Source organism: Aspergillus oryzae, chromosome 5, assembly GCF_000184455.2.
Source record: "Aspergillus oryzae RIB40 DNA, chromosome 5".
Classification (NCBI taxonomy): Eukaryota; Fungi; Ascomycota; class Eurotiomycetes; order Eurotiales; family Aspergillaceae; genus Aspergillus; species Aspergillus oryzae.
In genome coordinates, this window is record NC_036439.1 from 2,149,854 (window position 1) to 2,162,939 (window position 13,086).

General features: G+C 47.2%; 6 protein-coding genes across 6 annotated transcripts; 4 read left to right on the forward strand and 2 right to left on the reverse strand.

The window, feature by feature from the left end:
• Positions 1-87: 87 nt before the first annotated feature.
• AO090701000078 (Hsp70 family protein) lies at positions 88-1,538 on the forward strand (the record flags this gene model as incomplete). Its single annotated transcript, XM_001822916.3, has 4 exons — positions 88-962; positions 1,013-1,073; positions 1,124-1,271; positions 1,339-1,538. 4 exons carry the CDS (start codon positions 88-90, stop codon positions 1,536-1,538), a joined length of 1,284 nt encoding a protein of 427 aa, XP_001822968.3.
• A 1,016-nt stretch (positions 1,539-2,554) lies between these two features.
• On the reverse strand, positions 2,555-3,159 carry AO090701000077 (histone H3 family protein; the record flags this gene model as incomplete). Its single annotated transcript, XM_001822915.3, has 2 exons — positions 2,555-2,901; positions 2,979-3,159. The coding sequence occupies 2 exons, from the start codon at positions 3,157-3,159 to the stop codon at positions 2,555-2,557; spliced, it is 528 nt and encodes a 175-aa protein (XP_001822967.1).
• A 690-nt stretch (positions 3,160-3,849) lies between these two features.
• On the forward strand, positions 3,850-4,657 carry derA (putative ER-associated proteolytic system protein Der1; the record flags this gene model as incomplete). Its single annotated transcript, XM_001822914.3, has 2 exons — positions 3,850-4,038; positions 4,109-4,657. 2 exons carry the CDS (start codon positions 3,850-3,852, stop codon positions 4,655-4,657), a joined length of 738 nt encoding a protein of 245 aa, XP_001822966.1.
• A 4,943-nt stretch (positions 4,658-9,600) lies between these two features.
• AO090701000073 (uncharacterized protein) lies at positions 9,601-10,812 on the forward strand (the record flags this gene model as incomplete). Its single annotated transcript, XM_001822913.3, has 3 exons — positions 9,601-9,879; positions 9,943-10,098; positions 10,171-10,812. 3 exons carry the CDS (start codon positions 9,601-9,603, stop codon positions 10,810-10,812), a joined length of 1,077 nt encoding a protein of 358 aa, XP_001822965.1.
• A 687-nt stretch (positions 10,813-11,499) lies between these two features.
• AO090701000072 (uncharacterized protein) lies at positions 11,500-11,948 on the reverse strand (the record flags this gene model as incomplete). The annotated part of the gene is made up of 2 exons (XM_023237485.1): positions 11,500-11,557; positions 11,590-11,948. The coding sequence occupies 2 exons, from the start codon at positions 11,946-11,948 to the stop codon at positions 11,500-11,502; spliced, it is 417 nt and encodes a 138-aa protein (XP_023091984.1).
• A 173-nt stretch (positions 11,949-12,121) lies between these two features.
• On the forward strand, positions 12,122-12,520 carry AO090701000071 (uncharacterized protein; the record flags this gene model as incomplete). Its single annotated transcript, XM_001822911.3, has 1 exon — positions 12,122-12,520. The coding sequence occupies one exon, from the start codon at positions 12,122-12,124 to the stop codon at positions 12,518-12,520; it is 399 nt and encodes a 132-aa protein (XP_001822963.3).
• Between the last annotated feature and the right edge of the window lie 566 nt (positions 12,521-13,086).

Below are 13,086 nucleotides of genomic sequence, written 5' to 3' on the forward strand. Positions count from 1 at the left end.
GAAAGTGTAGCGACAGACTACCTCCGGTGCTTGTATAAGCATATCATCGAGTCCTTGAAGTCCAAGATTGGCTCTTCATTTGACAGCATGAGCCTGGAGTTTATTCTAACTGTTCCAGCAATGTGGCCCGACAAAGCCAAGATGACCACACTTCACTGTGCAGAGAAAGCAGGCTTCGGTGGAAATGGCACAATACGTCTGATCTCCGAGCCCGAAGCCGCTGCAATGCATGCGTTGAATGTGTCCAATCCTCATGGATTAGAAGTTGGCGATACTGTTGTTCTCTGCGATGCGGGAGGTGGTACTGTTGATCTCATAACATTCTCAATCGTTGAACGGGAGCCTAATCTGCGTCTTAAAGAAGAAGCTTCCGGAGATGGTTCACTCTGTGGTAGTACTTTCTTGAATAGGCTGTTTGAAAGGTTCCTAGAGAGCCGGTTATCCTCAGTCCCGGGATGGGGTCGTGATACACTAGACGAAGCAATGCAGCGCTTCGAGATGGTCATAAAGAGAACTTTCTGTGGAGATGTAACCCAGGATTCTATGATACCTGTTCCCGGAATTGCAGATGACAGCGCTGCCCATATTCACCGAGGTCGACTCAGGGTTAGCGGACAGGAGATGGCTGACCTGTTCAAACCAATTTTGGAAGAAATTCATCATTTTGTGGATAACCAAGTGAAGACATCCAAGAAAAGGGTGAAGGCATTATTCTTGGTTGGGGGATTTGGACAAAGTCCGTACCTTCGTAGGTACCTTCGCGATGCTCTTCCTCAAGACATGGAAGTACTGGCTCCAGTTGATGGGTGGACTGCAGTTGTTAGGGGCGCTTTAATGAAGTCTCTCGGGGAGATATCTCCGTTGGCGACCAAAGCCTTAGTTGAGTCACGGGTAGCCAGAAAACATTATGGCATGATCTATCAGACGAAGTATGAGAAAGATATTCATGACCGCAAGAAAAGGTATGTGTAACTATAAGGTTCTAGTTTACCTTCAGAATTAACATTGCTAGATACTGGAGTGATTTCCATCGACATTATCGCATTCAAGTTATGGAATGGTTTATTCAGAAGGTGCGACAATCTGCAAAATGCTGATATAGCAACCACTGATGGACCTCCAGGGAGATGAGATCAAAGAAGCTGAGCCAATTAAGACCACCTGGCATCAACACCGACTGCTTAGCGATGGGAACTTTGACTCCATACATGTTACCCTCTATGAGCTGGATACCCCTGTCGAAAAGAAACCACCTTTGTACTTCGATCGCCGTAAGTTTAGGATCAGAGATTGAGGTGTGAAACTGTGCGGTCTCATCTATTAACTATAGTATGCCAGGTATAAAGAAACACGCCGTTCTAAATCCAAATCTTGATGCAATTGAAAAGGCCCGCATCCCGGTACGTCTTGGCCAAGATGATGAAGAACATTACGAAGTTCATTTTCAAATACATGCAACTTATTTCTCCGCCCATTGTGAATATGCCCTTTGGTATGAGGGTAAGGACCATGGAAGTGTGCGGGTCGACTACGCTTGATGAACCTATCTCTATTTCCTGATCATGCTACTGCTTTTAATTAGTACCAAGTACTCCTTATTCTGATCTGCGTGTCTTTTGGAGACAACCTGAGGGAGGGAAGGAAGAGAAGAGGAGAAGATGTGATGGGAATTTATATGACATCTAGGTTTTCTATCATTGATATGTTATAGCGACATGCATGGTTCAATCGAGTTTGCTGAACCGGACTCTATTCGTGAAACCGTGACAATAATTCTTCGGCGCAAATTCGTTCTCATCTATTGTTGTTTATGTTTTGGAGGGTTTATTTCTTCTCTCTGCCGTTTCATTCTTGTGTATCATGCTCTTTCCAAGAGCGCCAGTGCTACTAAAATACTCAATCTAAGATTTTGTGGCATATTCTCTGCTGCCCCCCCTCCCTGCATTGATCTAGTAAGTAGTCATAATTTGACTGGTGGTGACTGAATTTATATCGAATACCTTAATACCAGTTGTGCCTCGAAGGCTTCTTATCTCGATGCCTTGGCCTCTGATTAGTATCCGGCTGAGCGCTACGTATGCAACATAACATATAAATGTTCTGCTAGGGCTCGTATCAATAAAATTAAACTTCATACGTTCAGGTATGCGATGATGAGTTCCCGGGAAGTATACAACCTCTCCTAATCTCCTTCTCAAACGACGAGAAGGAATCCTCTCAGCAGACACCCATGTTCTATTATACACGGATCACATCACACTGACAGACCCTGCGGCCTTGACATGGACAATTAATCACAATGGTGGTCCCAACGTAAACCGAATCAGAAGACCTGCTCTGGACATAACTCCATAACCGACCATACGCCTGCAACCTATAAACCAACCAGCAAGATTCGGGAGGAAATTGCCGTCAGATATACTAGAGGATGCCAAGATTGTAGAAAACCAGACAACAACGGAATTATAGTGATCGAAATTCAAACTCTTCAGGTGCGTTCTCCACCGTATGCTTGTTTCTCTTCCTTAACTGCGTCTCAAGGACAAATGCGCGTTCAGCCTAATCCACCCCAAGCGCCACGGATTCTCCGAGCAAGCTGGATATCTTTCTGCATGATAGTCACTCGCTTCGCGTGTAGAGCACACAGGTTCGTGTCCTCGAATAGATGAACAAGAAAGGCTTCCGCGGCCTCCTGCAGCGCCATGATGGCTTGCGACTGCCAGCGCAATTCGGATCCTACATCTGCGGGGAGTAGATCCAATGCAACTTCGCGCACAAGTCTTGCGAATGGGAGCTTTCGTATAAGGAGGTCATAAGAACGTTGGTATTTGCGGATTTCTTTGAGGGCAACAGTGCCCGGTCTGTAACGGCGATGGCGGCCCTGAGGGGTAGGATCGCCAGCTAGAAATATATCAGTACGATCGGTTCGTAGTTTTAGAGATACCAACTTGATGAAGAAGGATCATAGATACACATACGTTGGACATCTGATTTCCTCGATGCACCAGCCGGTCGCTTCCCCGCTCTGGCACCTCCAGCGGACTTGCGTCCTCGAGTCGAAGGGGACCCTTTTGCAGCTGCGCTTTCTTTTCCGGCACCGTCCGCCTTTGCTCGCGATGCGGCGATTACCTTGCGACCTCCTCCTGTCTTCGGTGGCATGGTGATGACAAGTCTTGCGCGACTAAAATGGGTTATTTTATAGATGTACAGATGAGTCAGTTGGGATGTGAGGGGCAATTGTACAGGTGCGGATTTCCATGCGACCAAGTCGTTGGAGTTCACACACTCCCTTTCAGGTTGTTTGTTTTTGCGACAAGTATATGCAAAAACTCGGAACAAGAACTTTGATTTCTTTTGGGTTAAGGCGCAACCCCTCTGATCACCCAATTGTGGCAGACAACAGCCGTGGAAAAGACCCAGTCTTGTTAGGAGGGGTTCACTGCTCAAGAGAGGTCCACAGGTAGGGAAATTGGGTGGTTGGGAGCACTCGATACTGATAGCTTATGCGCTGCTTCGCCCAGCCTTCCGATTAACGCGTAGCGTGTCTTTTCCCCGCTCAAGCGCGCGGCTGTCGTACAGGAGGCCACGTGATGATAGTGACAGATGCCACCGCCCTGAAAGTGGAAAAGGCCACCTGGAGCTCTTGGTCTCCGCCTTTCATAGTGCCGGGATATATGCTGTCTGTTCCGCAGCCGACCGTTGATCATCTTGATAGCTATCGCTGTCCACATCTTCCTGCCTTCACCCTTCTCGCATTCCTATCTACTGTTTAACACCGCTCGCAATTGTCTTCTAGCGACCACCCTGCAATAGACTGGCGGCCCGCGACTCTAAATAACTTCCGACGTCATGGCCGCCATCTGGGGCAATGGGGGCCAAGCAGGGCAGTTTCCGCTCGAGCAATGGTTCTATGAAATGCCTCCGGTGACGCGCTGGTGGACAGTAGCCACAGTAGCTACATCTGTACTAGTCCAGTGTCATATCTTGACTCCGTTCCAGCTATTTTACAGCTTTCGCGCGGTCTATGTCAAGTCACAGGTATGTATATCACTTGCGAGCTTGGCAGGTTGTATAAAGAGGTGAGCGCAAGACACTGACAGTATCGCAGTACTGGCGACTTCTTACGACATTTCTCTACTTCGGACCCCTTAGTCTAGACCTACTATTCCATGTCTTCTTCTTGCAGCGATACTCGCGCCTTCTCGAAGAATCGTCTGGTCGATCCCCCGCTCGTTTCTCTTGGTTGCTCTTCTACGCCATGGCCTCTCTTCTCCTTCTTTCCCCGTTCCTCTCGCTTCCATTTTTGGGCACAGCCCTTTCCTCCAGCCTGGTGTATATTTGGGGTCGCCGTAACCCTGACACCCGTCTCAGCTTCCTCGGCATCCTGGTTTTCACGGCCCCGTATCTTCCCTGGGTGTTGATGGCTTTCAGCCTGGTGGTCCACGGCATCGTACCCAAAGACGAGATTTGTGGAGTGGTCGTCGGTCATATCTGGTATTTCTTCAATGATGTCTATCCGTCTCTTCATGGCGGCCACCGTCCCCTGGACCCTCCAGGATGGTGGATCCGGCTATTCGAGTCTAGGGCCAGCGCGGGAACCGATACGGCGAACTTGAACCGGGATTTCGCGGCCGCTGCGGCACCTGAAGTCCGATGAAATGTGTAGCACCCTCGGATAAGACTTTGGATCACCAAATTTACATAACGTCCGGCAATGATGGGAGCGCAGTGATCATCTTTGGATTCTTTTGGGTTACACATTGAATTAGTACCAATTGCAATCCCGCCGCATGCATTGGTACACAAGGTATTCCCACTGAAATGGTGTAAATTGGGGAGTTTTGTAACACCTCCACTGTGCTTGACTTCATTTCTTATTCCTTCCTTCCTCGACTGCACGACTTAGGGATTGATGTGCAGCTGACTGGTTTCCTAAAGGCAGGGCCATAGGACCTACAGTGAGACCATCCCACCAACTGTCTAGGACGTTGATATCGCTTGTGGGGAGGTAATTGAAGCGGTTTGGGGGGATACTCAGGGATTGTCTCCATTCGTACGTAATCTGTAATCCATAGAATAGAGCAGTCATCAATGCGCAGTGGTTTGGTGGCACTTATGCACATGAATGATACTGAGAACGTGATACTGTTGCTATTACTGTGCCGAGCCCATTTCTCATACGTTATGTCAGTCCAAGTTGAGGATGCTTGTCAAAGAATGATCAGTTACTCAAAAAGGCAGTCGATTCCGACCTGCATTGGAGTGCCATGGATAGAACTTCATGTGAACCGTGTGCCGACTTCCCTCCCCCGCATCAGGTCCTCCGCAGTGGCCCAATGCTTATACCCTGAGTGACGTCAATTCCTGCTTCTTTCCGTCGTACGAGGCTGTCCATCCATTTCTATATCAAGACTGATAGGCGAGGAACAGCCACCGTTCCAAACTCCATCCCACCCCGCCTTTTGGCTGCCAGGTGGCTTTCCTTGGCTGATGTATTAGGAAGTTATTGATTGGGCGAGACTAGTGCTTTCCTGTTCTCCGGGATACTACCAGGACTGAGCGGGTGCCAGCTTTTGGCTAAACTGCGCCTTCTTAACCCATCTAGGGTTGAGGCGGTGGGGGTGGTTATAGAGAGATTTTCACGTAATATTGTGTGTCCACTGTCTGTAACTACAGAGAAAGTTGATATAGGTACCGTGAATAGGTGCCACGGATCAATAATAAGTGATTATGTTTTTTCCGGGAAGGGAAGAGGAACAATCAAGAAAAGTCTTGAGGCGATCTTTGTGCTGTGAGATTGACGATGGTCGAGCAGATTTCTCAACGTAAAAATGCATCGGTAGTTAGGGTTATTCTTCTCTTTTGGTGGTACCTCTTTTTCAACGACTTGGCGTTATCAATGATATGGGGGTTTACACGTACCGGGATTGTTGGTTGGGGATTCAACTTTCGGACATGGATTTCCTACCCATTGACAATGTACTTGGGCAACGCACAGATTCATGCTCCCAACTTGAAAGTCTTGGATTGGAGACCACTCGACGCCGGAGACTCGTCCTTGGGATAAAAATGAAACACTCTAGAAGATAAAGACCCATGGAGACTAAATGGTTCTGTCCACGCGTCTGACAGTCACCAAAAAGGCCCACTTGGCCAACGAGAATTCGGTGTGATTTGAAGACCGCGGGGGGCGATATCACCGCCTCCTGCATGCGCAATTAATCAAGTGGGTCAATACAGGACCCAGAAAAGCCCACCGTTGATTCTTTCTGGCGACTATTTGGAACCGATGGTTGGCTGGGCTGAGAGACTGAATGAAAAAAGGAAGGAAAATTAAAAGAAAAAAAAATAGTAGAAGAAAGAAGAAGACTAGGTTACCCTACTCCATACGCCGTACAGTGGATTTCTATCTTATATTAGTAGAATATGTAGAAGAGAAAGAAAGACGAATGGTCAAGTGGAGCAACAAGCATTGTCAACCTGAGATAGAAAGAAACGTCCAACATACTGCTTACTCCGTACTACAGGCAGTACATATATCGAATGCACTATTGGCAGGCAACCCCCCTGTCTCATAGACCGAGCTGACTGCATGAGGCCTACGGTCAAACATCAGTCAAACAGATTTGACGCACCGTCAGGGCTTCGATAAGGAGGCAGTGGTCGTAAGAGGTTTGGCGCATAGAGAGTGGAAACTGTGGAGCAATCGCTGCCACCGATCAATCTGATATCGTTCTGCTGAACCATTCCAGAAAAGAACGGTGAACGGATAAAACACACGAAGATTTCGTACTCGTACCAGCGTACCATTCGTGGTTCCCCCAGCACAGTCCGGTACCTACATTTGTTCTATCCCTACCTAAGCGCTCGTCATGCATGTTCTTTGCGTGGCGTGGTGAAAGTCTCGGCGAATCGGCGAGATTCTCCAACCAGCCCTGGTCGAAGGTGATGAGCCACAGTCTATTCGACCAACGAGACCAGATTTAGATGATGGAATGCTTTCGCCATTCCCACCTTGACGCAATTGCCTTGAGTTAGGAAGTGTTGTTGCCTAGGTATTGATTATTGCGCTATTATCGATCGCACTACGGAGAGGTGATACAGAGTAGGAGTAGCAAGAAGTACGTACGGAGTATGTCGAGTCAAGAGGTACCTTCTGTAATAATAAAGAGCCTGAAAGCTGAGGCAACTGCCGCGAAAGAAATGCGAGAGTGGACCGGTTCTTAAGGTTACTGTTGACGAATGGGTTGTCAACTTGTCACTGATGAATATCCAATAATATCTATTCCATGACCATGGCTTACTGCGCGTATGTTTTCCTAATTTTAGTAAACCCTATTCTGCCTGCAGATGTAGTGTCATACAACTTTGTGACTATAGGGGCGCTGCAGGACGACCTGACTGCTAAAAGTTCCGATTGTGTTGAGGCGCTGAGGGGCATCGTTCTTCAAACTATGGGTACTCCATACCTATGGAACCATTGATGTGGAAATACGATTACGAACGGTCAACTCCGCTAGTAACGGTTACCTTGTCGACTCACCTCGCAGTAGCTACCAAAATGGGGGTTGCGGTGGTGAGAGAAACAATTTTATGTAGTAGTACATAGTACAGACCTCGATACGGATAGAGTCCTGTCGTAGTACTCATCCAAAAAAAAACAAAAAAATTTTAATTTGGCGCTATTGTAGTTTACATTGGTTAACAAGAACTCAAAGGGTAACTATCCCCAACGGATCATATTAAGGGAAGACTGATCAACCTGACGCGGGAAAATTAAGTCTTCTCAACTGTTTGGGTTCGCCGCGGTACGGTCGTCTGTTGCATTTCCTCGGATCAAGGAACAGGCAACAACAATAGAAAAGAAATACATACCTCATCATTACGGAAGTATATGTGCATAGCCATTCTATCCACGAGAGAGAGAGAGAGGATATTGGATCAATGGATCTCTTACCCACGTCCCAAAAATAATCGTCCATAAGATCTCACTGGGAGAATTTTGGGACAAATGGTGGTACTGCGTAAGCTTCCTTTTCGGGTATAGAAAACGAAGCGCTAAAAACCAAGACCGTAGCCTTTCTTGGTTAAGGGGGATCATCCATGTTTCTTCTCTTGCATTTTGATTTGTTCCTTTGATGATTTTATTTGGACCCCACATATATACCGCCAATCATGACTAAGCGGGACACACTGATCCTTAACGAGTTGCCAATGATTGGCGTCTCGTCAGAACACAGCAGTTAAAAGGTTAATTAACCCGACATCAGCAGTGGCTTCTGACTGGAACAGGTACCAAGAACGCTCTACCAGTTGGCTTTTGAATTGAGCTGTGGCTCATTCTCGCTACAGTTATTCTCGCCAAGGTCCGCAAGGAGGACTGGTATGAATGACCCAGAGAATCAGTGTGTAAACGAGGAGAGCAAAATGGTTTTTTTTTTATTAATAATTTATTTATGGAGGGGTTCTCATTAGTATTGTCCAAGAAAAATCAAATAATCAAATAAATCAAACTCGGCTAATAGACTTGGTTTCGCCTCTAGTAGTTTTAGGCCTTGGACGGGGCCTGAGGCCGCCCTCTTAAAGTGGCGGAGGCTTAGCCTTGGCTCCAACCTAAACCTTCCCCAAACAAGTCGTGGATGGAGTCTCCACTTGTCCTTTTTTTGCTGTCTCCCCACTCTCCAGAGCCCCCTTATCCTGAACGATCTCCTAGCCTATGATGGGCGCTCTGGTGGCCCCCGTAGTAACCATGGGCCGTTGTTGATGCTTTGCCGCCGCCGCCGACTGTTTCTCCGTGTCTCCTGCTCCTAGCAGATACTGCCCAGAGGCACACTTTCTCCCCCCAAACTAACTGTCACCTGCTACTGCCGCTCATTATTACTAGTTGATGCCTCTGTTTCGTTGCTAGGCGTCGTTCGTTCCTTTTCTTGTCTAATTATCCTTTTTTCTTTTGCTTCAATCAGAAAAAAGACTAACCCTCTTCGTTCCTTTTTTTTTTTTTCTTCTTTTCCTGTTTAATCAATACATCGCTTTTAATTACAATCTGCCTCTCTCTCTGTGCATCGCCCCCATACCTAACCCCCCTCCGCCTCCCTTCCTTACTACTCTTTGGAGGGCTTTGTTCGTTCCTTTAAATTACCATTGTTCCTTTGCTGAGTCGCTCGTGGCCGGAAACGACTTTTTCTTTCACCTTCAGGGAGTCTAACAGAACCGGGAGAGAAGAAAAAGGATAAGGGTTCCTCCATAACTTTCGATTGCGCTTTCTCAACCTTAACGATCACCTTTAGCTGCCATTGTCGTCCAAGAGCACAATCCTCTTGTGGAAGGCTCATGGTTGCGACGTAATTGCTGTTAGGGTTCTCTTTTCCGCACGCTGTACCAGCTTGTTTGCCGGGTTTGGGAAAGAGCAAGCTTTGTTTTTGTCTCAATCCCTTTACGAGCTCTCGACCTCCTTACTAGCTGTTCGACGCGAATTTACGACTGTGGGTTATATCAATTGGTTACTTGTCACCAGAACCCTGGATCATTTGGCCATTGTAGCCTATTCATACCGTTTTAGTTGAGAAGCCGCCGTGATATCGAACGGCTGTTACTTTCACCATGCGGAGAGGCGTCTTGATCTTCCTCGTTGTCAACCTCCTGATTCTATCTTTCCTTGTTCGCAGTGTCTTCACCCTTCTATCATTGCTAGTGGAAGATGCTTCCGCCGATGCAATTCATCGCGCGGAGCTTCCCTCGCCAAATTCCAGTCTGATCGAGCAGCGGCCGCAAGTAATCCCTAAGATCATCCACCAAACCTACAAGAACGAGACAATTCCTGAAGTGTGGAGGGAGGCGCAACAAAGTTGCATTGACTTGCATCCTGACTATGAGTATATTGTATGTGCAATCCCCCTTGGTTATGCTGAGCAATGGCGCATGCTAACCAGCTCTTTCCCTTAGCTTTGGACGAACGAGAAGGCGCGCGAATTCATCGCACATGAATACCCCTGGTTCCTCGCTACCTTTGATGGTTACAAGTATCCTATCCAGCGAGCAGACTCAATCCGATACTTTGTCCTGGCCCACTATGGCGGCACATACATTGACCTTGATGACGTATGTTCACCACGATAGCACTCTTAAGGGACGTACAATGAGAAAATGATGATGCTAATTGAAGTATTTAAGGGCTGCAACCGTCGTTTAGACCCCCTCCTCTCTTACCCTGCTTGGGTACGTCGCACCGCTCCGACAGGCATTTCCAATGATGCGATGGGATCTGTTCCGCAGCACCCGTTCTTCCTTCGGGTGATCGAACTGTTACAGTCGTACGACCGTAGCTGGTTGCTTCCATACATCACAGTGATGTACTCCACTGGACCTCTGTTCCTTTCGGTGATCTGGAAGGAATATATGCAGGAAGCTATGGGCGAATCGTCGCGGGTTCGGATTCTGATGCAGGACGAGTACAACAGGTATTCATGGAGCTTTTTCACCCACCACGTCGGTAATAGCTGGCACGGTAAAGATGCACGCTTGATTTTCTGGATGGGACAGCATTGGATGTTCCTGACGGTGTGCGGCTTTATCCTTGTAGGGTCCGTTGGTTTCTGCCTCTGGTGGGTTTATGGTCGACTGATTTTGTTGGGCTCGAAGTATCGTTATCGGTACACCAAGGTTCCAACATTCATCTCTGTTTCCGGCCTATCCCCTACTCGCAGACCACGGCGCCCGACCCCGACATTGCTGCGCCGTGTCTCTTTTAAAGAGGACGAAGAAACAGGGCCTATCACTGAGACCTCATACGAGCTCTACAGTCGTCGTGATTGAGCGTGTCCGTTTTATATCTGCATTTATATTGCGTTGTCCACATTGAAACACCTTGAAACGACCTATACTATACATTCGAAGTACCTGTCGAGCGTTACTATGTGGGGTACCGCCCCCACTCTACTGTTCTTCTCATTTTTCGCGGAGTGCATGTTATGGAGTTTTGGGATGGGGTTTGACCGGAGCGCTTTGTGCCACTGGTTCCTTTTGAATTTTTTCTTTTTCTTTTTCTTTTTCTTTTCTGTGGCTTGTACATGATTTGGCCAGATGAGTGAGATTTGCACCCGAGAGGCAATCTACGACGTCGCTTACCCGTGTATCATCTGTCTTGATGTTTCGATATACAACCTTGAAACCTGGTTTCTGGACCCCTTCGTTTCTGACTTGTCTGTTTACCATATATTATCTTTTTTTCTATCTCTTTCTTACCCATCGGCCCTTTTCCTTTCTCTTACTTACCCATAGACTTCTTCTTTTTTTTTTTTTTTTTTTTTTTTTCTCCGCGTTCAATTGGGGTAGACAGATATACATACCAGTCATTCAGTTCCTGACGCCTGGAGCTAGCTTGATTTACTGAGATAAAATAGTAATTGATGGGAGTATGGCGAATGGAAGAACAAGAAAAGATAGTTTGTTGCATGATTCTTTTGGCCAACAATGACAGACAATGATGAATACGGGTTTATTTCAATATACCTGGGAGGATACTACAGGTATTACCGTAGGAGTAGATGGATACTTACACCTATTTACACCGTCGTACTACGGAGTACGAACGACTGGTAGTGCTCCGGGAGAACCCCGAAGGAGCCCCATTGTTTCTCGCGCGCTCCTTGGTCAATACCTCCTGAGCTAAGAGAAAGAAGCTTTGAGACGCGTGTTTCAGCTTGGAATTTGATCTGCCAATAGCCGCCGACTTTCGATGTGCCTCTACATTCAAGGCCCATGCAACGAACGGGACTTTCCACTTCAAGGTTGGGTATCGACATTCCTGTCATGCTACTGGACCAGTGTGAGAATCCTTCGGTATGCTGCCCCTCCACCCTAAGGTATGTCCAAGTAGTATAAAAGGTACCTACGCTCCCTTCATTCTCTCCATCTTCTTCTTCTTCTTCTTCTTCTTCCATCATCTTCATCTTATAACTTCCTCGTTCGTTGCCTGAGTTTGAGAGCGATCTTTCTTTTTGTGTATGATATCAGTGCAGGCTCACGATATCTTACTTCCAAGCATTAAATATCTTGACACAGTCTGTCTTTCTTGTTTCCACATTGATTCAACTCGCACCACGCCTCAGTGACAACCATCATCATGAAGCCAGTTTTCTTTACCAATACACTGTATCTCCTCTTGCCAGTGCTGGCCAGTGCGGCGCCAGCCCCGATTATAGGACGAGATATCCATTCGAGGGGCACAAGCATCACGGCCCAGCAAATTATAGCCATCGCACCAAGTTCCGCACAATCTTGCACAAATCGTGCTGATAAGAATGCTCCTACCGAGTGTGCCGATGCTGAAAAAGTGGCTACGAATATTGCCAAGTCGTTTGACAAGTACCAGGTCACAAGCCCTGCTGAGCAGGCGGCTGTGATTAGTTTGATGGCTTTGGAGAGCGTGGAATTCCTATATAATAGGAATAAAAGTCCTGGCGTACCGGGACAAGGAAGTATGTACCTCCAGTCAGTCCCTGTTGAGAAATGCGAGAAGTAACTGACACGGGATCAACGGTTAGCTCGAAACATGCAGTCGCCGGCTTTCAACTCCAAATATGCGCAGTCACTTAACGTAGCAGTGTCCAGCGATCCAGCTCAAACCCTTGATAAGTTGGTTGACAATCCCGAGTGGGATTTTGGCTCTGGAGCCTGGTTCCTGACCACGCAATGCACGGCCGATGTGCGCAGTGCATTGCAAGCCGGCTCAGAGACCGGTTGGGAGCGCTATATCACCCAGTGTGTGCAGACTCAGGTTACCGATAAGCGGAAAGAATACTGGCAGAAAGCAGTGCAAGCGCTGGGCGTCCAGTCCTCTTGAGTTCAATCATAGGTGTTTTGAATACTGCACTGCTGGACAGTGGATTTGTACGTTTCTGTACTCATAGCCGTCCCACACTTCCATTTCTCATGCTTTCCTTTCGCGCTTGGTTGTTACTGAGTAGAAGCCATTATTCATGATCGTCAATTGATTCTATTTTTTTTTTGTTTCTCTTAACGTCTGCACCATCATAACTTCGTGTCTTAAATATTGAAAAGAAATGGCGTCTTGTAACAGAATTGGCC